Below are 27,109 nucleotides of genomic sequence, written 5' to 3'. Positions count from 1 at the left end.
TAACCGTTAACATGAAGGCTAGAGGGCCAAAACTTTACTCTAGTGGATTCTCCATACCTCCCTCTATCTCCATAATTTTAGGAGGGAGTTCCAAAAACAGGGTGCGAGCTTTATGTTCAAGGTTGTGAGGGTGCATTCCTGTGCACTTCAAATCCAACTGTTTTGTTTTCACTGAACTTTAGTTCCTTCGTCCTTTTTTTCATACGATCATAAAAATAGGATTGAGTTCCACTATCAAGGGATAATAGAACAAGAAACAAAAATATAGCATCCAGGTGGAAAGCTTCAACCAACAGGTTTTAAGATCTTACATCGCAGTCAATGCCTACTAAGGCTGGCAAGCAAATAAGCTAAAATAGATTAACAAAAAATAAGAACATTCAACAACATCCTAAAAGCAGACGTCTGGACGAACAAAAGTTTGTTCCAAAAGCATGTGAACAAACTTTTATACTTAAGAGCATAGTAATCATGATTTCTTAATCTTCATCCATCTCCTAGGTTGCATCCCTTACTTCTTCATCATTGTCATCGCCGGCATCTCCAGTGATCAGCAGAATAGATCCTCCTCATTCCCTTCTTCCATCATCATGTTGTTCCAGAGCAGTCCTGAGCAGAGATAGTAGCACCATGCTTCAACTGTTGGGGAACGTTGCATGGGAAACAAAAAAATTCCTACACTCACCAAGATCAATCTAGGAGATGAACATCTACGAGAGGAGAGATTGCATCTACATACCCTTGTAGATCGCTAAGCAGAAGTGTTAAGATGATGTAGTCGAACGTCTTCGCGATCCAATCACGATTCGTCCCGCGAACTCCCGATCCAAGCACTGAATGGACGGCACCTCCACGTTCAACACACGTACGTCTTGATGACGCCTTCACCTCCTCGATCCAGCGAGCGATGGTGAAGTAGTAGTTCAAGTCCTCCGGCAGCACGACAGCGTGGTGACGGTGGTGATGGTGGAATCTCACCAGAGCTTCGCTAAGCACTACGGAGAGGAAGAGGGCTACGAGGGAGAGAGGGCGGCGTCGTGGCATAGATGGGTGCGGCTGCCCTCCCTCTACCCCTCTATATATAGGGGGAAGGGGGAGGAGAAGGCGCCCTAGGGTTTCCCTAGGGGGGCGGCCACAAGGGCAACCCTAGATGGGTTTTGGGTGGCTCCCTAGGGGGAGGCAGCCCTAGGGGGCGCACCACCCTTCCTGGCCTCGTAGGATGGGGTGAGGGGGCGCACATCCCTTTAGTGGGCTGGTGTGCCCCCTCCTCATGGCCCATGAGGCTCCTCGACACTTGGGGCCCCCGAAACCCCTTTTGGTCATCCTGGCATAACCCGGTGCCCCCTAGAACACTTCCGGACTCCGATACCCTTCGTCCTATATATAAATCTTCACCTCCGGACCATTCCGGAGTTCCTTGTCATGTCCAGGGTCTCATCTAGGACTCCGAACAACCTTCGGTCATCACCAAAACAACTCAACTATACTTATATCGTCACCAAATATTAAGTGTGTAGACCCTGCGGGTTCAAGAACTATGCAGACATGACCGAGACACCTCCACGGTCAATAACCAATAGCGGTTCCTACATATTCTACGAAGATCTTTATCGGTCGAATCTGGATGTCAAGGATTCAGCTAATCCCGTATGTAGTTCCCTTTGTCTATCGGTATGTTACTTGCCCGAGATTCGATCGTCGGTATCTCCATACCTAGTTCAATCTCGTTACCGGTAAGTCTCTTTACTCGTTTCGCAATACAAGATCCCGTGGCTAACCCATTAGTCACATTGCTTGCAAGATCATTGTGATGTTGTATTACCGAGCGAGCCCTGGGATACCTATCCATCATACGGAGTGACAAATCCTAGTCTTGATCCATGCCAACTTAACAGATGAAAGAACATGCGGTGCCCCCATGTTTGGTTTTGGTAATTGATGACAATCTCTATGGACTAACGGTTACCTTGAGTTATATTTGAAGGTTTTGTCCATAGGCTTTTCTTGGAGTACATGTGTTGGTTTCAAGGAGAGTTTGTGTCGACCAAGGTGCTATTCAAGGAATTATCCAAAGATTGGTCATGTGAGTGTTGAGCTTATTGCAAGCATGTCTTCAAGAAGAAAATTGTGTGATCATTCATGTCTACCTTCAAGACATCATCCAAATGAAGAGAATTGGAAAGATTCAAGGTTGATCAAGATTAAATCAAGAATGAATCAAGTTGATCAACTCACAAAGCGCAGAATATGTACCGAGAGGGATCAAATGATCCCATGGTATGGTAAGCATTGTCAATTTTGCTTTGTGTACTAACCCATGGTCTTCGTGAGAGTTCTTTATGGGGTTAGGTTGCGGTGTGCAAGTTCAAGTGGAGCATCATGAAGAGATCAAATGCTTGAAGCTTGCCGTCCATTGTGGTGACAATGGACTTGTGAAGATGTGCGGAAGAGTGGCTCACCCATAGTGGAGTATGGGGGAGCAATCAACTAGTCTTCATCGAGCCAACACAATCAAGAAAGGTGGTCCAACTTGAGGAAGTCAAGATCGTCATCATCTAGCTCAAATGGATTATGTGCAAGAAAAAGGTTTGCCCTTGATAGGTTTTCCATTTTACCGGTCTCATAGTGGTGGTTGGAAGACCGGGTTATAGGGTCGATTGACGTACTATCAAGGGGGGCTCTCAATTGGGTAGCTTGATCGTATCATTTGTAGAGAGCTCAAACCATTGCATCCTTGCATCATCTTTCTTGGTTCTTATTTGGTTCTCTTTGTGGGTATTAGAGCTTATGGTTATCTTGATGACAAGCTCGAGTTCATCGAAAACGGAGTTCACATGCATCTTCTATGATGTTTTCGATGTTGGAGGTTATGCCCGTTCTTCTCTGTTGGATGTTTCACTCCTCTATTTGTTAGGCATACCTCCCCTTGCCCGTTCTTCTCTGTTGGAGGTTATGCCCGTTCTTCTTTGTTGGAGGTTATGCCCGTTCTTCGCTGTTTTGATGCTACTCGTCGTCTTGTATCCAACAAGCTTGAGTTTGCTCAATTCGGAGCTCTTATGAAGAAGTTATGGCAGTTCTGATTTTCTCACCGTGGTAGTACCGTGGTCGGCAGCGGTAGTACCGCTTATAGCGTCAAGCGGTAGTACCGCTCTACTGCCGCCTCGATTTTGGATCCTGCACTTTCCGTGTCGGGTTTAGCAGTAGTTGCACGACAGTAAGGCACGGTAGTACCGCCTAAGCGGTAGTACCGCTCCGGTCGGGCGGTAGTACCGCTACTGCATTACTGCTGCCGTACTCTGCTCTGCCTTGCCTCTTTTGATCCCGTGTTCTACTCCTCCAGCGGTAGTACCGCTGGGGTGAGCGGTAGTACCGCTTATATGCAGTACTACCACCCCAAGGTTCATGTTTTGTTGCTCCTTTTCCCTGCTTCTTCCGTCCGAGCGGTAGTACCGCTCGTGTGCGGGTTGAGCACATAACAGTTGGATTTTACCCCTTCTATAAAAGGGGGTCTTCTTCCCCAATTAACCTTATCCTTTGAGCTCGTGTTCTTCCCCCATTGTTGACTTTCTTCGAGCTTGCTAACTCTCAATCCCTTCATGGATTATTGCTAGTTTTTGAGAGAAAAGAGAGAGGAGATCTAGATCCACATTTCCACCAATCACTTTCTCCTCTATGTGAGGGGAACCCCTTGGATCTAGATCTTGGAGTTCTTGGTGTTCTCCTTCTTGTTCTTCCTCTCATTTTCCTCCCTAGCATTAGTTGATTCGGTGGAATTTGAGAGAGAAGGACTTGGGCACTCCGTGTGCCCTTGCCATTGTATTTGGTGCATCGGTTTGAGTTTGTTGGAAATATGCCCTAGAGGCAATAATAAATTGGTTATTATTATATTTCCTTGTTCATGATAATCGTTTATTATCCATGCTATAATTGTATTGATAGGAAACTCAGATACATGTGTGGATACATAGACAACACAATGTCCCTAGTAAGCCTCTAGTTGACTAGCTCGTTGATCAATAGATGGTTACGGTTTCCTAACCATGGACATTGAATGTCGTTGATAACGGGATCACATCATTAGGAGAATGATGTGATGGACAAGACCTAATCCTAAGCATAGCACTAGATCGTGTAGTTCATATGCTATAGCTTTTCTGATGTCAAGTATCATTTCCTTAGACCATGAGATTGTGCAACTCCCGGATATCGTAGGAATGCTTTGGGTATATCAAACTTCACAACGTAACTGGGTGACTATAAAGGTGCATTACAGGTATCTCCGAAAGTGTCTGTTGGGTTGGCACGAATCGAGACTGGGATTTGTCACTCCGTGTAAGCGGAGAGGTATCTCTGGGCCCACTCGGTAGGACATCATCATATGCGCAATGTGACCAAGGAGTTGATCACGGGATGATGTGTTACGGAACGAGTAAAGAGACTTGCCGGTAACGAGATTGAACTAGGTATTGGATACCGACGATCGAATCTCGGGCAAGTAACATACCGATAGACAAAGGGAATTGTATACGGGATTGATTAAGTCCTTGACATCGTGGTTCATCCGATGAGATCATCTTGGAACATGTGGGAGCCATCATGGGTATCCAGATCCCGCTGTTGGTTATTGACCGGAGAACGTCTCGGTCATGTCTGCATGTCTCCCGAACCCGTAGGGTCTACACACTTAAGGTTCGGTGACGCTAGGGTTGTAGAGATATTAGTATGCGGTAACCCGAATGTTGTTCGGAGTCCCGGATGAGATCCCGGACGTCACGAGGAGTTCCGGAATGGTCCGGAGGTAAAGAATTATATATAGGAAGTGCCATTTCGGCCATCGGGACAAGTTTCGGGGTCATCGGTATTGTACCGGGACCACCGGAAGGGTCCCGGGGGTCCACCGGGTGGGGCCACCTGCCCCGGGGGCCACATGGGCTGTAGGGGGTGTGTCTTGGCCTATATGGGCCAAGGGCACCAGCCCCAAGAGGCCCATGCGCCAAGAGATGGGAAAAGAGGAGAGTCCTAAAAGGGGAAGGCACCTCCGAGGTGCCTTGGGGAGGATGGACTCCTCCCCACCCTTGGCCGCACCCTTCCTTGGAGGAAGGGGCAAGGGCTGCGCCTCCCCCTCTCCCTTGGCCCTATATATAGTGGGGAAAAAGGAGGAGCAAACCAATCTAAGGCCTGGCGCCTCCCTCTCCCTCCCGTGACACATCTACCTCCTCCCGCAGCGCTTAGCGAAGCCCTGTTGGAATCCCGCTACTTCCACCACGCCGTCGTGCTGCTGGATCTCCATCAACCTCTCCCTCCTCCTTGCTGGATCAAGGCATGGGAGACGTCTCCCTTCCGTACGTGTGTTGAACGCGGAGGTGCTGTCCGTTCGGCGCTAGGATTATCGGTGATTTGAATCATGACGAGTACGACTCCATCAACCCCGTTCACTTGAACGCTTCCGCTTAGCGATCTACAAGGGTATGTAGATGCACTCTCCTTCCCCTCGTTGCTAGTCTCTCCATAGATTGATCTTGGTGATGCGTAGAAAATTTTGAATTTCTGCTAGGTTCCCCAACAGAGTTCTCCACGGTGATACGTGGAAGTTACAAGTTGAGAAGCTTATTACTCTTGGGTGCTTGGTACCCTTGAACTTGTTCCTCTTGGGTGCTTGGGCGCCCTAGACGGTTGTTGGTGTTCGGAGCTCAATCATTGTGGTGTAAAGTTTCGGGCAAGCGTCAGGGTCTCCAATTAGGTTGTGGAGATCGCCTCGAGCAATTTGACGGGTTCCGGTGACTGCCCCCAAGGGTTGCCAAAGTGTACGGGTTCGGTGACTGCCCCCAAGGGTTGCCATTTGTACGGGTTCGGTGACCGCCCTCAAAGGTCCCTTAGTGGAATCACGGCATCTTGCATTATGCGAGGGCGTGAGGAGATTACGATGGCCCTAGTGGCTTCTTGGGGAGCATTGTACCTCCACACCGCTCCAAACGGAGATTAGCATCCGCAAGGGTGTGAACTTCAGGATACATCGTCGTCTCCGCGTGCCTCGGTTATCTCTTACCCGAGCCCTTTTACTTATGCACTTTACTTTGTGTTAGCCATATTGTTTCTTGTCATATATCTTGCTATCACATAGTTGCTTATCTTGCTTAGCTTAAGTTGTTGGTGCACATAGGTGAGCCTAGTTGTTTTAGGTTTTGTGCTTGACAAATTAACCGCTAGGTTTATTCCGCATTTGTTCAAGCCTAAAGCGTAATTATTTTAAGACGCCTATTCACCCCCCCCCCTCTAGGCGACATCCACAGTCTTTCAACAGACACCCTCGGAGATACCTGTAGAGCACCTTTATAGTCACCCAATTACGTTGCTACGTTTGGTAGACACAAGGTACTCCTCTGGTATTAGTGAGTTGCATGATCTCATGGTCATAGGAACATATACTTGACATGCAGAAAATGATAGCAATAAACTTGATACGATCATATGCTACTTACATAGTTTGGGTCTTCTTCATCACATCATTCTCCTAATCATGTGATCTCATTATCAAATGACAACGCATGTCTATGACTAGGAAACCATAGCTATCTTTGATCAACGAGCTAGTCTAGTAGAGACTTACTAGGGACATTTTGTTGTCTATGTATCCACACATGCATTTGAGTTTCCGGTCAATACAATTATAACATAGATAATAAACGATTATCATGAACAAGGAAACATAATAATAACCACTTTATTATTGTGTCTAGGGGATATTTCCAACATCAACATTGCTCGGTCTTCATCATTTTGCAGAGCTCCCGAATAGTTCATGAAAGAAACAACATAGCAGATAAATTCAGTGGGTGATCTTAATAATTTAAATTCAAAACAAGATCTATTTCTGAGCTTCCAAATCGCCCAACATATCGTTGCCAAGCCAACATTTTGGAGATTTCTACTTTGAGGTAGAAAACGAGGAATCCATTCAAAAGAAGCTCCTTTTTTCCTCGGTCCATTCATGTTTAATAGTGTTGCAACTCATACCACTCCCACATGCACTGAAATGCACTAACAAGCCACCTGAAACCTGCCAATTAATGCCGGCTGATGCGTGGTAAGCTTCACCCTCTTCTCTAACTTGCCTCGGTCCATGAAGGTACCCCGTGCGCCCCTGTGCTCGCACGTCGGCCGGGGTGACCACCGCCTGCCCGCATGCATGTCTCGCCCGCGCGATGACCACCCAATTGAGATCGCATAGAGGCGTACGACTAGGGTGCGTGCCATACCAAGTTACCAACTACCGACTCGTTTTAAACCAAGCACCGTGTGAGACCTTTCGCTAACGGGGTTGCTAAATCTCTGTTAGTCTCAGTTGATACTATATTCGTGAGATCTCACGTGAAAATCCGTTCAAAATTTTCTTTTAGACTTTTTCTTTTTTTACATGTTTTCTCACTTGACTGAGAGACTTGGCTAAGTCTCAATCGACTGAGATCTAGCCATATCCTTTCGCTAAATTAAAAAAATAGTCTTGCTAAATCTCAACCGAGTGAGACTTGGTTATGTCTCAGTTGACGTTATATTCATGGGAATACATTGGGATTTGTGTAAAAAAAAATTTAGATTTTCCTTTTCCTTTTTTATATGATATGTCACTTGACTGAGATTTGGTTAAATATCAGTCGACTAAGATCTAGAACTGGCTTCTTTGCGGTACGGCTCCTATCACTGTGAATGGACACACCAATTTGGAGAAAAAGAAAGACACTGCGCTTTGGTAGGAAGATCAGCTATTAATCCTATGTCACAATTGTGTGTGTTGGTTCATTCATCGTGTTAAACATTGTAACAAGTTATTGTAAACGTGCACATGCACCCGTATGTCACGCACGCCTAGCTCCTCCCTCTGTTTGTAGGACACTCCAAGTCTTATCTGTAGGGATAGATAGAGTTGGTTAAATATTCTATCTGTTTAAGTTTCTGCCTTTCCTTCTGTTTCTGTCTCCTATTTTAAACCGATGGTGTAACACCTACTAGGGGTTTTCCTCTGGAGGGTTGAGACGATTCACCACGTTTTACACAACGCACATGTTGTATGAGTCACAATCTTATGTGATGTATGTGTTCATTGCACACGCTCTAATGTAAGCAACCATGTGAAATGCAATAAGCAAATTCACATTTCCTATCCAATAAGTCACATCAGCCAGGGCGCCCATATATCTCGCGTTCAACGAGTCTAGCTTCCAACTCGCTGAAGGGGCAAGCGAGATGGGTCGGCTCACATGCGCGGGATGCCACAACCTCTTTTTTCCTGATTTTTTCTACATTTCCTATTTTTAGTTATTTGCTTTATTTTTGCACTTTTTTCCTTTAAAATATTATATATATATATATATATATATATATAGGGTCACGCTATTCGTCACCCTGGGTGAGGAAGAGTTATTCTTCATCCCCCTCTATTTTACCATCAATGCCTCGTATTTTTACGTTCCGTAAGTTTTATCTTATTTCCGACGTAAAAAGAGACCGTAAGAAAATATATAATCGTTGTAAAAAATATTTTATGTTATGTAAAATTACAAACGTAAAAACATAGTGTAAAATACACATAAAATGCAAATTTTCTTGTCTTATGACCTATATTTTTATTTTCTTATGCCAAATTTTACATAATGAATCTATAGGGATGTAACTATTTAAATTGCAAACGTAATTTAATTACGAAATAATCGTAAGATTACCTCGGGTGAAGAATAACTTATTCTGCATCCTGGGTGATGAATAATAACTATATATATATATATGACAAATTTTATCTACAAGCAGTGATAGTTACCTCCTACTTATTTGACTGCCACGTGTCTCCAAGTCTGTGCAAGCCAGATGGGTTAGCTGATCGCACAAGGATCCATTAGCTCAACTAGCAAACTAGATAATTCAATTAAGTAATTAAATAATTGTCGTACGTAACAACCTACAACAACCTGCTAATTTCTTGGCGGCGTGCATGCACGTCACTTGAATGGATAAGTGCATGGTAGGTCCACTCTATACTCCTTGAAAAATTAGACTATCCTACTTCGGAATGAGTATATAGTATATGTATATTATCCATTAAGAATTAGGAGCGTGTACTTTTTTTGTATGACATATTTTTTTCAATTTCCCTAAACTTACTATGGTGTGTTTGTACATGACGTGCAAATTAATAAATGTAAACCCTTCATAAGAGAGGGAGCATATTCACTCAATAAGGGAGAGAAAATTCAGAAATATTTTTTCATAGAAAGTTGTATGGAGTATATATACATGCAAAATGTAGTATGGAGTTTTAAAATAGTATGGAGTATATGATATTTTTACAAAGACTGGAGCATATCCACGCATGAATAATAAGTATGTGTATATGAACTTTTTATTGAGTATCGAGATTACAGAATAACCTTTTGGGGTCTATATACTGTAGTTTTCTTAGAGAAGGAGTTTATAGTATATATTTTGTGGAGTATGGAGTATGAAGGATGAAGTATGTAGTATGGAGTATGGAGTATGGAGTATGGAGTATGGAGTATGGAGTTTGGAGTATGGAGTGTGAAGTATGGAGTATTATTGTTGGAGTAACACGTTATGAATTACATTTTCGTCCTTCTAAAAAGAATATGGAGTATATCGTTATTAATATATATATGATCTTTTTAGAGTATGAAATATACAATATGAACTATAAAGTATTTAGTTCATGTATCATCAAGCCACGTCCATGTCGAAATTTAATCAATACAGTTGCAATGATCACAAATAAAATAGTTTTTTTGTAGCAGCCATGCAAAAGTATGTAAGAGGAAAGGTAATAATATGAAGTATAGATATACAAGAGTATGTTGAACGTCATTACAAGATGCAACTGATCAACAGATGAAGTACATGGCATGTACGACATGATGCAGATGTGATGTCAATATGTCATGCATGTATGGTGCATCATGGAGAGTAGCAAGCATCGATCTCTGGCTTTATTCGTATAGCTGACTAGCACGACATCCGTTCCGTCCGGCCGGGGTTCATGATCGGCTGGCCGTTCGGCGATGATGTTTCTTTGTGCCTGAGGAAAGAAAAATGAGAACTGCCTACGCCATCGTGAGGACGCCGGCAAAGTCAGAATTGGTGTATAGTTTTTGTGGTCGTTGCCATCGTCCACCACCTTGGAGCAGCCATGTCGGCGCAACTCTTCGTCATCGTTGGCCGCCACCCGCCACCAAGCCGGAGAAGTAATCTATCATCGCTAGTTGTTGGTGCCGAGCATGATAATCAACCATAGGTTGTCACCGTGCTAGAGATGAAGCCATACATCGTCGTCTCCATGTCACGCGGGAGCGGGCAGCGTTCGCCGTAATGAATCATAGTACCATGTACACATGGCGGCAGGTGACTACAGAAGCCTCTCACAAAAAAAAGGCGACTACAGAAGCCAGAAAAAATAAGAAAACAATCAAGAATCTGTCAAAAAGAAACCAATTAAGAACAGTATGAATGCTTTGATGATGCATGGATCTGTTAAAACATGTATCCGAGCTCCTCCTCCTGATCCAGTTGGCTGCAGTTAACATCGGCGGCCAAAACAAAATTTGTTTAGATTGAGGGACAAAAGAAGATCATTTATCCGTGCATGTATGCGGCCGGCCGGTCAGATCAATATCTAAAAGCTAGCAAGGTTGTTCGATGGTAGTTATATACCTAGCCAAATTATGGGATAAGCTCATGATCAGTACATCGTGGATAAGTACCAATTAATCTAATATAAATATAATTAATAATAATACCAAACGGGTCGGTAGAATCTAGTCTAACCCTCTATGATTCTGTGGTGATCTAAGAAAAAAACACACTCAGATCTAATGGTGGATTCTTAGGTGGTAGTTACCGCTAGGTGGTAGAATCCATTTTCCCTAAACATTTGAAAAATTTAAACAGAATTTCAAAGATATTAATCAAGCATTCGAAAATGTTGAACATATATAATTTTTTTTATCATGTATTAAAAAACCATGAACTTTTTTTATCACGTATGTAAACTTTTTAATCAAGAATTCGAACAAAAACTGAACAAGCGTTCGAAAAATGTTGAACAAGCTTATGGTAAATATTAAATGTGTATAGGAAAAAGGTTGACCATGTATTGAAAAAACGATGAATTTTTTTATCATGTATATAAAAATGTTAATGAAAAAATGTAGAAAAAGTGTTTGACAATTTTTAATCAAGTATTTGGAAAATTTTAAATGTATATAGAAAAAATGTTGACCATTTATCCAGAAATTGTTAATATTTTTATTTGAAAATTGCTAATCAAGAATTTTAAAGAATTCATACAAAAAATGTTGACCCTGTATTAAAAAATTCTTGCAATTGACAAATATTAATCAAGCATTTGAAAAAGTTTAAACTGTGTATAGAAAAGTTTTTGACCATATGTTCAAAAAAATTAATTTATATTGAAAAAATGTTAAACATGTATTAGAAAAATATTGTGACATATACAAAAAATATAGAATGAAAAGTAAAAGAAAAAAGAAACAAAAAAAATGAAAACAAAAAAAATAAGAAGGAAAATGAAAAATAAAACCGGAGAAACAAATGAAAAAAGTGAAAAACAAATGGACAATAAAAAAGAAAAGAAAGAAAAGAAAACGAAAAATAAAAAATGAAGAAAACCGAAGGAAAGAAAAACCTATGGAATACCAGCTCTTTTCCTGTCAATTAGGTCGCTCTCTTGAATCCATTATCAACCGCATGCTAGGAGATTGTGGGATCGACTCCTGCTCACTCCGCTTTTCCTACCCCATTTTCTCTTTCAAGTGCATGTTAAATGGCCGACCTGATTACTGCAGCGCTTCAGCGAGAGATCATTCCACCTTGCTGAATCTGAGATATATCCAGGCAACTTTATAGCATCCGCTTGTAGTTAGAGGCTCCCAGGGAAGATCAGTAGTTAGATAGGGGGTCCTATACGGCGCGCAGGTCACTCGGCGCGCACACCGCTCCTGCACTGGGCGTTTTTATGGGTCCGCCTATTTTTCGGGTTTTTTCATTTCGTGTTTTCTTTCTTTTTATCTTTTTCCTTTTTTATATTTTCCTTTATCTTATCTCTTTTTTCTTCCTTAATTTTCCACTTTTTTGCAATTTTCTTTTCAAAATCCAAACATTTTTTTGTTCATCGAATTCAAAAAAAATCATCAATGCAAAAAAAGTTCAACAATTCAGAAAATGTTCATCAAATTCAATTTTTTGTTCATCGAATTTAAAAAATGGTCATCAAATTCAAAATTTATTCATTGAATTCAAAAAAATTACATCAGATTCAAATTATTTCATCCATTTTGAAAAAAAAATCTTGAGTACTAATTTTGTTAACCAAGTTCAAAAAATGCTCATCAAATTCAAAAAAAATTCATCAAATACAAAAAAATGTTCACCATTATTAAAAAGTACTCATAAAAAGTTGTTCATCAAAATAAAAATTGTTCATCAAAACTTACAAAATGTTCATTCTTTTGAAATCGTGAACATTATTGAATTCAAGAACTGTTTTTGACAATTCACGATTCATAATTTTTTGAATTTAGGACCTTTTTCTAAACCTAAATTGTTTTAAAATGTAAAAAAACAAAAAAAAACAAAAAACAAAAAATGCGGGGTTGTTCCGTGTCATGGGACACACAGGTTGCCAAATAGGACCTCCCATAGTTAGAGGCTCCCAGGAAATATCAATCGGTGCCTACCAACTCCAGGTCCAGGATGAGCAGTAGCCCATGATAAGTCTAAATTACCTAAATGCTACATCGTGCAGCTGCACAATTTGGGCATGGGAGCGCACACTCAATCCATCACATGACAGGGACATACGTCTAATACAAGACAGAGAAAATGACAATTAATGCATCCGCACTTAAAAACGGTTGTAGGTTTACGAACTAATTCATGTCTCTTTCGTGCATTAAATGTCGTTTCACAAAATTTCAAAAGGTTATAACTTTTGAATGGATCCTCGAAATTGTGATGCGTTTTCACCGTTAGGTTTCTTGCAACTAGATCTTCAAAACTAGATATCATATGGATATATTTCGTTGATTTTCTTTTAAAAGCCAACTTTGATGCTAGATGAAGCAACTTGAGTGTTAAACAGAAGCAACTTGCTTTGCATGATGTGTAACAGTGAATTTACATAACAAGTATTCCATGGACAATTTAGAAACCCTGGTAGACAAGTTTTCACCATATATAGGCAATTGAGCATCATTGGTGGGCAACTTTGGCATTACATGGAGGCAACTTTCAGTATTAAAGGAAGCAACTCATGTTATGAAGGTGCATACAACATATATTATGCATGTACGGTCCTATTTATTACCTATCCATGATTTGCAAAAGTAGTTAAAACATCTATCCTAAGTTTGTCTACCATGGTTATGAAGTTGTCCATAGAACAATTTGTGGACTAAATTAGAATTTATATTATAAAACAAATAAGATAAGAAACTTCACTCCATGAAAAGCAAATGGTTATCAATGATAGGCAACTCACTAGCAACAACGAACAACTTTGAAACGAAGATAGGTAACATCACATCACTTTTCATAAGCAACTTTCTTTTTACGAGGGACAACTTTAGTGCTACAAATAGGCAACTTCACTGCATTTTGTGCCCTGGTTATTTGTCTAATATTCTCCAAACTTGCTCACTATAACTTCTAAGTTGCCTACTATTGATGCTCATATATCGTCGTTTCTAAATCCCATAATACTATCGATTCATATACTATTGATAGTCAGTTGTCTGTCATTTGTAGTTATTTGCCTATAGTAGGTGCTATAGTTGCTTGGCATTCCTAATTAGTTGTCTACCAATGATGCCTAGTTGCATGTCATTGCTGCTTAGTTGCCTATAATACTATGAAATGTTGTCCATCCTCGTTACTCAAGTTGGCTATACTCCACATCATAGTGTTAGCATACTCACTATTTATGATAGGCAACTTAGAGCTCAACTTGGTAGTCGCGGTAACCAATTTAGAAGAATTTTTGTTGCTAGAATGTCATACTAGGAAAAAAAAGAAGTTGCTCTCATATAGCTCTAAAGTTGCCTCAATATCACCCAAAGTTGCTTAAAAAAATATTTGTCGAAACCTACCCATATGAGATCTAGTTTTGAAAAACTCGCCCGCGGGAAACCCAACGGTGAAAACGGATCTGAATTTCAACACATGAATCAAAAATTGCAGCTTTTATTTTTTTTAAATCCCAAATAAATGCACGTAGGACAAGATCGTAGCTGACTTCCTTACTAGAATGAAGATGTCATGTACTTTCCTTGGATTTATATGGTTTCAGACTCACGTGGGATGGGACGTGGTGGGGACACTTATTTGCTTCTTCTAGAAAGTGGCAGTCTATTTTTTTTCTCGTATTGACATGTGCTCGCCGGCCCCAGCTAGCGCATGGGCGCTGACTAGCCATGTCCTCTAAATTACATATAATCTTATAAAAGATGATGAGCCTAAATCAGATGGTCAGCGACGTCGAAACGTTGTGAGCAATATTGAAGTCATGCTGCAACTAACTTATTCAAAAGTCCAAACTGATGGAGGAAGGTGGGCAATATACTTCAACACTCCCCTCGCATCTAGACTTATTTAGTTCTTAGACGTGGGATTTATATAGGCCGCAGAATCATTTTTACTAATACTGGCGTTGGTAGGGTCTTAAACTCAAGACCTCCTGACTCGGATACCATATTAAATTCATAATGCAATCAACTAATTCAAAAATCTGAACTGATGAAAAAAGATGGACAATATACTCCAACAATCAAAACCACTGTTTCGTAAACTAATCGTGCAACGGGTGCTTCATCGGTGATCACGCTAGCCCAGTAATCAAAGCTTGCAAGGTCAAACCCATTGGCTCAGGCAGTCAATTAAGAACCCTTGTTCCACCCCAAACTGAATAATTATACTACTATTCTTCTATTGCATATTTTAAACTCTAAATAAACTCTTCGTCAGCCGTGACATATTGACGTGTCGTCACCTCTTCGTGCATTCTGGGCGAGCCAGCAAACAGGCCGATTTTGCATCACTTCACAGTTCACTTCCGAACAAACAAAGTATGTGCAAAAACAAATTTCCCATACACGACACGTGAACCACACATCCAAGGAAACAGCTTCAAAGCAGAAATCTTTGCAGCTCCCGACTTTCTCCCGCCTTTTCCTTGTCCTCACCTCACCTCGCCATCTTTCTGCCTGGATGGCAAGCAGTTGGCCTACCCCCCTCTATCATGTCTTCCGGAGATTAAAATACGCATGCATGCATGTTCGCCCATGAAAAGGACGAAGCCGCGTTGCTTGTAGGGCCAGTAATGGCGGAAGCTGTTGCATGTCAGGATACTGTAGAATACGTGGGGTGCTGGTTGCTGAATGACAGTGAAGTATCACTGTATTGCAACGAGCCAAAGCTTGTATTGCTTCAGAAGCAAAACAGTGCACGCCAGTCATCCCTCATCCCTGGTGTAGAGTAACCAGTTTTTGACGTGGTTAGGCAAATCTAAATATGTCACACCTTTGTGTTAACAAAAAGGAAAAGCTTACCGTCGTCCGGCGGTTCGTAGTGGCCGCATCCATCACCTCCGTTGCATAGCACGCGTCCAAATGAATGCTTGCATGTCGTCCTCTATCGAACACCGTTTTGAAACAGAGGCTATGTTTTAAAAACAAATGCAGTGTTGCAATGGTTTACGACGGGTCTAGTTTTGCAACAAAACATCTATTGCGAAATTTTTTTGTAACACAACCTCGGTTATAGAAAAAAGTTGCAACAAAATCCTAGTTGCAATTTTTTTTGTAACAAAATAGCCGTTGCAAAAAAAAATCTGCAACAAGACTTATGTTATAAAAATAATTCTGCAACAAGACCTGTGTTGCAGTTCTGGAGGCGCGCTCGGCTCGCTTGGTGTGGCAAACCCGACGGCTCGCGAGCAATCTGATCTTTTAAAGATATCATCCGGTGGACGTGTAGCACGCCCCTCACAAAAAATGATTTTGTATCTCAGAATAACTATGCGCTCTAGCTAAGAATAAATATTCTAGTAGGTCCAGTGACTTAACTGCCCATGTTAAGAATTTTATTTGGTAAGCATTTATTGGCTTACCAAAAAAATTACTCCCTCCGTAAACACATATAAGAGCGTTTAGATCAATAAACTAGTGATCTAAACGCTCTTATATTTCTTTACAGGGAGTATTTGGTAAATTAATAAGAGGTGGCACGGTTGATCCGGTTTTTGGGAAAAAATGATCAAAAAAACAGGAGATGAAAGAAAAAAAATCAAACAGGAAGAGGAAAGGAGAGGAAGGGAAAACACATGTAAGGTTGGACGAAGGATGAAGGACGAGCGGATAACGAAGCCCTGCATTTTTTTCCAAGTAGGAGATTTTAAGAAATGGCATACTACATCGCCGGGCTTACAACCCACCCTCTTTGAACAATCATAGATCTATGTTGAGATCTAGTGTCTCTGGTCACCATTCTCCGACTTCAAACTCAAAAGATTGTATTTTCTGTTTGTGCTACCACTTCCATGTTCGTGAGATGCAACTTTCAAACTACAGTTCCGAAGTCTTCAATTGTCAACATGCCGCCACCCCCATCACTCAATCACTTCTTGTATTTCAACTGATTTCAGTTTCAATTTATCACTGGAATTACTCAACCTGCACATACCTCTAAACTGTTAATTCATGTTGATATACTTTGAGTGGCAGGCTGGGAAGACAATCTTCTAGATGGTTCTTGAAATTTCAACTCAAAATAAGAATAATTAAGCAACATGAAACAATGTTTGGTTTTAAGCCCATGTGATACTGTGAGTATTAAAAAATGCGACCATGGCTACCATATGCATCTCACGAGGCAATGGCACCCGAGGTCCATGAACTTGTTTGGCCGAATTTTTTTGAGAGAAGTGCGTATTTCAAACGCCAACTCTTGACCTAGTCTAATCTACAAACCTCAAATATAATACCATCTAATAATCAACTTTGAACTCTTAAAACCGGCCACGATTCAACCCTCCCCTCCATGTTTACCGGTTTTGACCCAGTTGACCAATTCCAACTCGTTTACCATCCAGTCAGCAAGCCACGTCAGGAAAAAATCATAGAAATCGAAGAAAAATCTATAATATCAAAAAAATATTGTCAATATTTTTTCCCAAATTTTGGAAAGAAAAAATAAATTTTGTCAAAATTCAAATTTCCTGAGAATTGGGAAACATTAAGAAAACAATGCTACGCATTCTATGGAAGTTTCAAAATTTTAATCATAAAATAAAAGAAATTATCATCAAATTACATCTTCTAGGAATTTTTTCCCTGTTTTTTAACTAATATTTTTCTGGAAAACTTGATTTTTTTTCATTGACGTGGCTTGTTGAGGGGGTTGAAATATGCACTTCTTTCGCATAAAATAAAAGAAATTATCATCAAATTACATCTTCTAGGAATTTTTTCCCTGTTTTTTAACTAATATTTTTTGGAAAACTTGATTTTTTTTTCATTGACGTGGCTTGTTGAGGGGGTTGAAATATGCACTTCTTTCGCACATTTTTGGTTCGTGAACTAGTTGATTGAAATGAAAGGGACGACTCCTTAAACTTGTCATTCTGGTTCAAATTCATCAAAATCACCTCGGTCAACTCTCAAAGGCATGTTTTTACTCACAAAAAAACTAAAATGATAAGTTCCACACTTGTGGCATGAAGCGCTCGCCCTGGCGTTTTTTAGAATCAAAGTTGACATAGAAAAGCAAACAACAAAAACTGAAATTTGGCATCGAAAAGAAGTTGACATACTAGACAAGTAAAGTTGTCATCCTCACGTCACTAAACTTGTCATCAAAGACGTTCAAAGTTGCAATGCTTTCGTGCCACACTTATCAGGGTCAGAAAAAAAAACCTAAGAGAAAACAATGTACTCCTAGTCTGAACTAGTTAATGTGTACGTGCAATGCACGTTAATTTAGAAGTATATTAAGTGCATGCGGATATTAAGTAGAATATTATTTACGTGTGATTACGTGATTAGCACTATATTTGGCATGAAATTAACTGCACGCTAAACGTATTGAAGCAGTCTAGGTCGTTGGATTGACATAATTTGATGGCCGAGATTAATTGGATCTGTTTTTTTGTCTATTTATATTGATATATAAATATAGATATAGATGGCGTCTCTTGGATCTTCGATTTAGGACCCACATACTGACATACTGCAGAGTAGACAGACCTTCAGCTCAAGGTCTGACTGCAATATTGGACGATGGCTAACAGTAGAATGAGCAGTCGTGTAGACTTCTAGAAGTGTAGCAAAGAGTAGTTGGCTCCGCTAGTGGCGCGCAGATCCAGCGCAATTTCGCACTAGACGCGCCCAGCATTTCGGCATTTCAGTTCCCTCCCCAGTCCCCCCTCCCATTCCGTCTCCGCCTCCCCTCCAGTCCACCACGCCATGCAACCGCCGCCGCCCACCGGCGACGCGCTCGCGGAGTGCCTCCGCCTCCTGGCCGACCTCCCCGCCGCGGCCGCCTCCTCCCCGGCCTTCCGCCGCCACTGGCCCTCCATCTCCGCCTCCGTCTCCTCGCTCTCCGCCTCGCTCTCCCACCCCGCCTTCCCGCCCTCCGCGCCGCTGCTCTCCCCCCTCGCCTCCGCCCTCGGGGCCCTCCTCTCCGTCTGCGGCGGCCCTGCCCTCGGCCACCTCCACACCGTCTCGCTCCTCTCCTCGTCCGCCGCCTCGCTCTCCCAGCTCGCGGCCGACGCGCGCCTGCTCGTCTCCCCGTCCCCCGCCGGGGGCGAAGGCGGCGGCTCCGACAGCCTGCTCCCCCGCCTCCGGCTCGGCTCCGCCGTCTCCCGCGCCGCCGCGCTCGACTCGCTCGCCGAGTCCGTCGGGTCCCTCCCGGCGTCGCACTCCGCCGCCGCCGTCTCCGCGGTCGCCGCGATGCTCGACTCCGGCGACCTCCTCCCGGCCTCCCGCGACAAGGCCGTGTCCGTGCTCGCCGCCTTCGCGTCCTCCGACGCCGGCTGCCTGTTCCTGGCCCAGGAGTCGGGCACCGTCGTGCCCCACCTCTGCCGCGCGCTCGAGTCCGGCGGTGCCAGCGCGGAGCAGGCGTGCGTCGCCCTGGAGCCGCTCACCGCCTCGTCGCGGGACGCGGCGGCGGCCGTCTCGGCGCGCGGCGGCGTGGCCGCGCTCCTCGTGGCCTGCGCCGCCGGCACCCCGGCGTCGCAGGCCGCCGCCGCGGGCGTGCTCCGGAACATCGCCGCGTTCCCGGACCTGCTCCCCGCGTTCCGCGACGAGGGCGCGCTCCCGCTGATCGTGCAGCTCGTCTCGCTCGGCACTCCGCGGACGCAGGAGCTCGCGCTCGGCTGCCTCCAGAACTTGACGGCCAGCGACGACGACGAGGGGCAGAGGCTCAAGGTCGAGGCTTTCCAGGAAGGCGCGCTCGGCTGCGTGAAAGACTTCCTGGAGTCCTGCCGCGGCGACGCGCCGGGCCTCGCGCCGGCGTTCGGGCTCCTCCGCAACATGGCCACCTTCCGCTACATCGCCGAGATAGCCGTGTCCGCCGGCTTCGTGAGCCACGTCCTGGCCGCGCTGGGCAGCGACAGGGCGAGCACCCGGACAGAGGCCGCCATGGCGCTGGCGGAGCTGTGCAGCGTGAGCAGCAGCAGCAAGGCGAGGAAGGAGGCCGGGGGCGCGATGCCGAGGCTGATCTGGATGCTGGAGGCCAAGGCCGTGGGCGAGAGGGACGCCGCGGCGAGGGCGCTGGCCACACTCGTCGTCGCGGCAAGCAGCCACCGGAAGGCGTTCAAGAAGGACGAGATGGGCATCGTGAACGCGGTCCAGCTGCTGGACCCGGCCGTCCGGGGCGCCGACAAGCGGTTCCCCGTTTCCCTTCTGCTGGCCGTGGCGCAGTCCCGGCGGTGCCGGAAGCAGATGGTGGCCGCGGGCGCGTGCGGGTTCCTGCAGGAGCTCCTGGCCGCGGAGGTGGACGGCGCCAAGAAGCTCTCCGAGTGCCTCGGCCGGGGCAAGATGCTCGGCGTGTTCCCCCGGACATAACATGCCGGCGCCGGCGATCATTGCCTGAGCCTTGTACGTATGCGCTTCAACCCACGGTTCTCCTTCTCTGTATGAAGGAATCTCTGTATATGTTGTTGTGTTTCATAATTCATAGCTTAGATTGAGACGAAGACGATGAGTGCTTCAGCGAGTGTGGTTAAACCCAATAAGAACACGGCCAAGATTGTAACTAATCTCTGATGTGAGCTTGCGAAGAAATGAACCGAATCAGTTGTTTTTGTCATCTGCGACTAACCGACGAGCAAAACACCTCTGGAGCACACGATTCTGATCTCCGAACACTGTCATTGTCTAGGCACCGTCCAATGAAACCAAGCGTATAGCACCGGCGGGCAACCGCGACATCACGAATTGTAATCAGTATTTGCTGCCAACGGTTGTGGTTAGGCTCATCCATCCTGCTGGCTGCTGCGCGTTGGAGGTCAGGTCAGCAGTCGGCAGTCCTGCAGTAGGTTGTTTTGGGTGGTTATTACGAGCTGATTGCTAGGGGGGTGTACGCTAGAGGACGGGCTCATCACTGATAATTCAATGGAGCGTGTAGACTGATATGGTACCTGCTACCTACTGACTACCGAGAGGAGGAAATGGGTCAAGCTCGTGGTTGCGCATACACATATGCTGCAACTACAACTACAGGTTGGCAGAGGCCGCAATAACTTGTAAAGATGGGAGTAGATGCGTGCACGGTTCTTCAGTACCCCTACCCACTCCCCCATGTCTCCCTTTCCTGACTGCGATCCCCGGTACCACAACTGTTCAGAATTACTCGTGTATCTAGATGTATTTTAGTTTTAGATACATGTATTTTTGCAACAAGTAATTTGGAATGGAGGGAGTACACAATCCTTTAACCAAGTAGAGGGTTAAAAGTAAAAGAAAACATAGGAAATATGGGGCCTGATGGGATAAACACGCAAACAGTCCGGTCAGATTCAGATTTGGGCGTGCCGTCTGAAGAGCAATTTTGCTTGCAGCGACTAATCATGCAGGAAAGAATCTACATTATAATCCATGCATGCATAAGCCTGGTCTCTCTCCATGCTGCTCAACTGTTGACAACAAGGCAACGCAATGTGATGCGCAGTTGGGCGGTCACATGGATGGACCTGGCCGTGGTTCGGTGGGGGTGGTAGGGGCAGGTCATTTGCTGTGTGCGAGGGGAATGATCCACAGTGCGGGACAGCAGGGGCTTGGGTCTTCGGGGGAGGGCAGAACATGGCATGTTCTCTCCTGTGGATTAGAGAATGATGCCACCGAACCTTCCCTGAGATGGATCTCGCCGTCGCCGTTCGCTGTTGCCTTTTGGCGCACAATCATGTCATGTGCCCCCAATAACATGTATACATTTTTCTTTCCTTCGATAAAGAGCATGTCATGTGCCCATCCATGCTCCCGCATACGTGGCTTGATTTGATTGGAACAAAATAAGGCTCGGTTCCACCCCCTTAAAATCAGGGGATGATTATATTAGAAAGAAAAAAAATGAGAAAAGATAACCGTAGAATGAAGTGGAAGTATGGATGGGAGCATGTGAAGGAAGCAGGCAAACCGAATCTATGCGTCTAACATCATCGGATTGTTTACGGGGTTCAGAGCTCCAGGTACTCCGGCCGACATGTCAAATGTCTCTAACAGCCTTCATACAAAAGTGTGGAAATGGCTCCTGTTTTCAGAACCCCGAGCAAACTTTACGGCGTCTTTTCAGCGGCAACACTATTTTCAGACAACCTTCTTCGCGATGCACCATTTCATCAGTCCTTTCTTCCTCCTATTCATCAGACTCAAGGGCCGTGCCGCAATCCCGTTTCTTCTCTCGTACTCCCTTCATTTCAAAATAGATGACTAACTTTATACCAATTTTAATACAAAGTCAGTATAAAATTGGATCATCTATTTAAAAACGGAGGGAGTACCTCACTACTGAAGACATGTGGTTCATGGCTATTCTATTCTGAGTTGACAACGCTGCACCGGATTTCTAGATGAAAAAGATCATAGTATATATTTCAATTTTACTGCATCAAATAGAGCCATCAGAGTGAACACAGATAAATTACCAACACATGTACCCAGAAAGAAACAACAGAATGTTCTTCCGGTGCATCCTTTTGCACTCAATCCCGCGCCCACGATCCATCAACACACACACGTACATGTCCATCACAAATTCATGAATGAATCTGCCCTCATGCATGTCGCCTCCCCGACAACGGGAGTGGACCAATCCACCTCGTACAACACAGGCTTGTTATACCCACACATTTTCAGGCCGTGGTGCAATCCACTACACCAGCTACTACTACATAGGTTCGCTGGAATAGCACACCTATAGAGCAATTTGATAAAATAGCACACCTTTCCTGAGACTTTGCTCCAATAGCACACTTTTCTTTTTTTAGATAAAATAGCACACCTTCGATTGGTAGTTGTACAAAATAGCACAAATCTACCTTCTTCCTACTTCTACACGTACGGGCCCATATGACATATTTTATAGGACGAAATTGCCACTGGTTCTGGTTCTGATTGAAACGAACTAACCAGTGCGCAGCCGCCTCACCGTGCCTCCTGCCCGGATCGCCATCACCTCGCCGCGCCTCCTCCCCCAGTGCGCTGCCAACTCGCCTGCTTCCTCCCCGTGTGCTGCCAGTTCTTGCACCGCCGCCGTTACCTTGCCATGGTTCCTCGACGAAGCACGGTCAGGTCGCCGTGTCTTCTACACCGCGGCACCACCACGCCATGCCTCCTCCCCCACACGCTGCCTGTTCCTGTGGAGGAGGCGTCTTCGTCGGCCACCACCTTGCCAGTCTAGCGGGTCCTGTCCAGGTTGCTTGCTGGCCGCGTTGGAGGCCTGACTGGAGCATGTGTGTCGCTGCTAGCCTGTACGTGCTGGCTGGAACCTGCTTTAACTGCTCGCTGCTCTAATTACTATCTCTAACAGTAGGTGCTCACTGAAGAAGATAGCATATGGCTCAAAATACTAGTGCCACACATAGACACACTAAAAGCTTTGATATGTATCTGCTTCTGCAGTCACAAGAGAATACGAACGCTTCATTTTTCTGAGGATGCGGATGCCTCTTGGTGTAATCAGAATACAGATTGGATGGATGTAACATGTTTTCATGTACCGTTGCGGATGCCTCTTGCTGTAATCAAAATACAGATTGGATGGATGTAACATGTATTGATGTACAGTTCTGTTGATATGGACATGATCAAAATTTCAACAGTTATAATCATCTCAACAAGATGTGGAGCGTCGGGAGATGAGAAAAAATTGGATGAGGCAGAGGCGGGAGAACCAGCAGCACGTGCACAGGAGGCACGGCGAGGTGGCGGTGCAATGGTGAAAGAGGAACGGTGAGATAACGGCGCTCCAGGCAGGAGGCACGGCGAGGCGGCGGTGGATTGGTTCGTTTGTCTGTCCGCCTCCTGCGATTTTGATCGTATCGATCGACCAGGAGCCAGGTGAAACGATGGATGGGCAATTTCGTCCTAAACAATATGTCATATGGGCCCGTACGTGGAGAAGTAGCAAAAAGATATACTTGTGCTATTTTGTACAGCTACTAATTAAAGGTGTGCTATTTTATCTAATAACAAGAAAAATGTGCTATTGAAGCAAAGTCCCAGTAAAGGTATGCTATTTTATCAAAATGCTCAAACCTGTATGTGCCCTTGAAATGCTCCGTTTCCTCGCCCTTGAGATCAATGGATGCCTTCTTCTTACTCTTGAGATCAATGGTGAAAAATGCACCGCGCTGCTTGACGAGCAGCGCAGCTCTCCTCTCCGCGAAGAAGACGAGGTTTATTTTCTCCTCGCCTCCGAGATTTATCAGGTCGGAGCGCAACCACCCTCCCTTGCCATTCTCGTGGCCATGATCATCGTCATCTTGTCCTTGCTTGGTCCAAAGCTCTAGCACGCCATGGTTTCGTATACTGACTAACGAAAACCTTCCGTTTTCATTGACACATGGACACGGTGGTCGGCACTGCTCACCGGCATGGACATTGATAGGGATCTTGGTGAAAGAAAAATGTGCCGTGGCAACGCATGCATTGAGCGTGTAGAAACTTGTCTCGTCCATGTACACAGTGGCGGAGCTTCTTGGAGTGCAACCTGGGCCACCGCCCCCCAGCCCGTGAAGAAATCCCTCACTACCCTTAGGTATTTGGGCCATAAGAACAGGAAAATAAGCCCACACCTCATAATTTAGGCCCCCCTCAACTCATTGCCCCTCCAGAATTTTGGCCCAAGCTCCGCCACTGCATGTACAACCAGTGCGCGGTGCCACGGACAACGACACCAGCAAACGGTCCACACCTGGCGAGGTATGAAGCCGGTTGACACCTGGCGGGCGGGCTCCAACTGTCTGTGGAAGAGGAGTACGTGTAGACATACAAGATGCCGCTGCGGCCGGTGTAGGTCAAGAGCACCTGAAACGCCGGTTGTCGTCGTCGTCGCCGATCCGAATCGTCAAGGACACCATGATCCTCGTCGGTAAGAAGCGCGCAGCCGGTTAGATGCCAGTCCAAGTCCAAGTCCAAGTCTCTGTCCAAGTACCCATATCCATGGTTCGTGGGGAAGGAAAGCGGCGGTAGAAGTCTGCGCTGCCTGTCGATCAGAGGGCGGCATACCACCAGATGGAGCTCTTCACGGACTTCATGGCTGTGGTAGCAGTCGACCCGGGTAGGCGGCATGATGCGCACGAGGAGAAGGCCGCATCGCGATGCGAGTGGTCTTGCCAGGTTGAAGAGCCCGTCGTCGTTGGGGACGAAGGAGTCGAAGGTGAGATGGGCGCCGCTGGCCTGAAGGCTCAGGAAGCTCGGAGGGCTGGAGTGTGGATTTTTTCTAACTGCTTGCGCGCGCATCGCATATCTTGTCCATCCATCAAGCATGCATGCATGTCAAATCAGTTGACCCTATGGTCGGGTACAAAGAATCTCACTAGCCTTTTCAGCCTCATGTACTAATTAGCTATTGCACCATATTAGTAGAGAAACTTCTATGTAAATTGTGCAAAATTTAAATTCATTTATGTATTTGAGTTTATCATAACCAGCTCTACGAAACAAGTCCAATATCGATATGTTTCTAACAAAGTTCCATAAACTTTTCATAAAAGTTCAAACAAGCTGTTCATAAAATTCTTCAGGTCCAAATACATTTTTGGAAAAGTTCTTTAGTATTTCTTACAAAGTGCAGACCCAATATTTAGAAAGTTCTTCAACTCCTGGTTCTACTTATTTAGAACATTACAATAAAAATTATAAGTTCTTCATTGTTTCCAGTAAAGTTCCTCACTAAAAACACTAATAGGCTACTATAAAATTGTATTTCAATTTCGGTTAACAAAAATGTGTTTAAAATTTATGCAAGACTGATCTTGTTCTAAAGATCTTAACGCCGGAAGATCAAATATATAAAAAAATTCAAAAACAAAAATCTTATTTTTAAGATATGAACCATCTAAACTGTCAAAAGGAAACTAAAAGTAATGAGTTTTGAGGAGAGAGGAAAGATGTTGTATGCATGCATGTGTTCATGTTGGCATGCATGTGTCAGTGAGTAGAAAAAAGGACAGGAAGAGGGGCCATGCGCATGCAAAGGGTGTGGATTCGTATGGAGCAGCAAGCGGCAGAGATACTAGTTACGCGCACAACCGGTTAGACAAAGCCTTATTCGGGAGGGCTGTCATTCAGGGGCAGGTGCTTGCTGGTTGGGTACGCGTTCTGAGAAGATCCCGACGAGGACTGACGGGCGGCGCGCCGTCTCCGGCCAGACGCCGACGCGTCGGAGGAAGGCCGGGTCGGTGACGAGGTGGAGCCATCGCTTGCAGGTGGCTGTGCAGCGGAGTAGGTCCTGCAAGCCCGGCAGGCGCGCGAAGACCTCGCGAAGGATGTCGTCGTCCGTGATCTCGCCGCCGGCGTGGCGTACGCGTGCGCGCGCCATCGATCAATCTGCTTGGCGACGGATCGATCTGTGTGTTTGTTTGTCGAGGCGGCGGGTAACTTCCACGGGAGTGCCTAGCTAGTAAAGCGGACTCCACAAAAACAATCGGCTTAGGACTTGTACAATGGAAGATGCTTAGGGAGGTGCTTAGAAAAATAAACCGGGTTTTTCTAAAGCACCGGTGCCTATTTCTATAGAAGAGACGTTTAGTTAAACGTCTATCCTGTACAAATAAGCACCGGTGCTTAAGAAAATCCTAGTTTATTTCTCTAAACACTTCTCCTAAACATCATCCATTGTACAAGGCCTTACGGTGGCCCGTATCAATCATGGACTGAGATTTGAAGCGTATATAAGGTGGGTTATCTATCTACTAGTACTGCACGGGCTAAATAATCATGTACACGTACTGTAGTACTACCTCTGGTTTGGACTGCCAAAACGTTTTAATTTAGGAACACAGGGTGTATATAGCAAGTCCAACCGAGAGAGATGGCAAGTTATCAACAACAGTATTGAACAATGACGTAATCACTAATCAGAGATAGACGGTACTACTACGTTGTCATGAAACTAGTCAGTCCTTTATCACAGGAATATTTCCTTTTATTCATTTCTTGTACATAATTTCTAATTTATATACATTGAGAAAATAGTGAAGAACAATCATTCTACCTTCTACGGTCCTTTGGTTAAAAAAAAACAGTTGATGAACATCAAACAGATTTAACCCAATGGGAATTTAGCTATGGTTTCCATGAGCATTACCTAAAACAGTTAAACCGAATAAACCACATGCACCAATGCACTCACAAAGGACTCTACCTAAGGATCAGGTGCAAAACAAGCGATCAAATGAAAATAAGTATCTCACCAAAATATATATACAAAGATCAAATTTCACGTCCACGAGCATTGAAACTAGAGATTAAGAAAGCAAATTGGATTGTACTACTAGATCAGGTCAACCTCATTTGTCTAAGGTAAAGAAAAC

At 44.5% G+C, this 27,109-nt stretch overlaps 1 protein-coding gene and 1 pseudogene across 1 annotated transcript; one reads left to right on the top strand and one right to left on the bottom strand.

The window, feature by feature from the left end:
* Positions 1–18,416: 18,416 nt before the first annotated feature.
* LOC125539484 (protein CELLULOSE SYNTHASE INTERACTIVE 1-like) lies at positions 18,417–20,382 on the top strand. Its single transcript, XM_048702941.1, has one exon. It carries the CDS (start codon positions 18,537–18,539, stop codon positions 20,136–20,138), a length of 1,602 nt encoding a protein of 533 aa, XP_048558898.1. The 5' UTR covers positions 18,417–18,536; the 3' UTR covers positions 20,139–20,382.
* Positions 20,383–23,755: 3,373 nt separating this feature from the next.
* Positions 23,756–26,115, bottom strand: LOC125537702 (annotated as a pseudogene).
* Positions 26,116–27,109: the final 994 nt, after the last annotated feature.

This window comes from Triticum urartu, chromosome 2, assembly GCF_003073215.2.
Source record: "Triticum urartu cultivar G1812 chromosome 2, Tu2.1, whole genome shotgun sequence".
Classification (NCBI taxonomy): Eukaryota; Viridiplantae; Streptophyta; class Magnoliopsida; order Poales; family Poaceae; genus Triticum; species Triticum urartu.
The sequence above is the reverse complement of the archived record's forward strand: the minus strand, read 5'-3'. Positions and strand labels throughout refer to the sequence as shown.

Excerpts from the sequence above, each read along its gene's own strand:
- LOC125539484 (XM_048702941.1), top strand. The coding sequence starts at position 18,537 with ATGCAACCGCCGCCGCCCACCGGCGACGCGCTCGCGGAGTGCCTCCGC.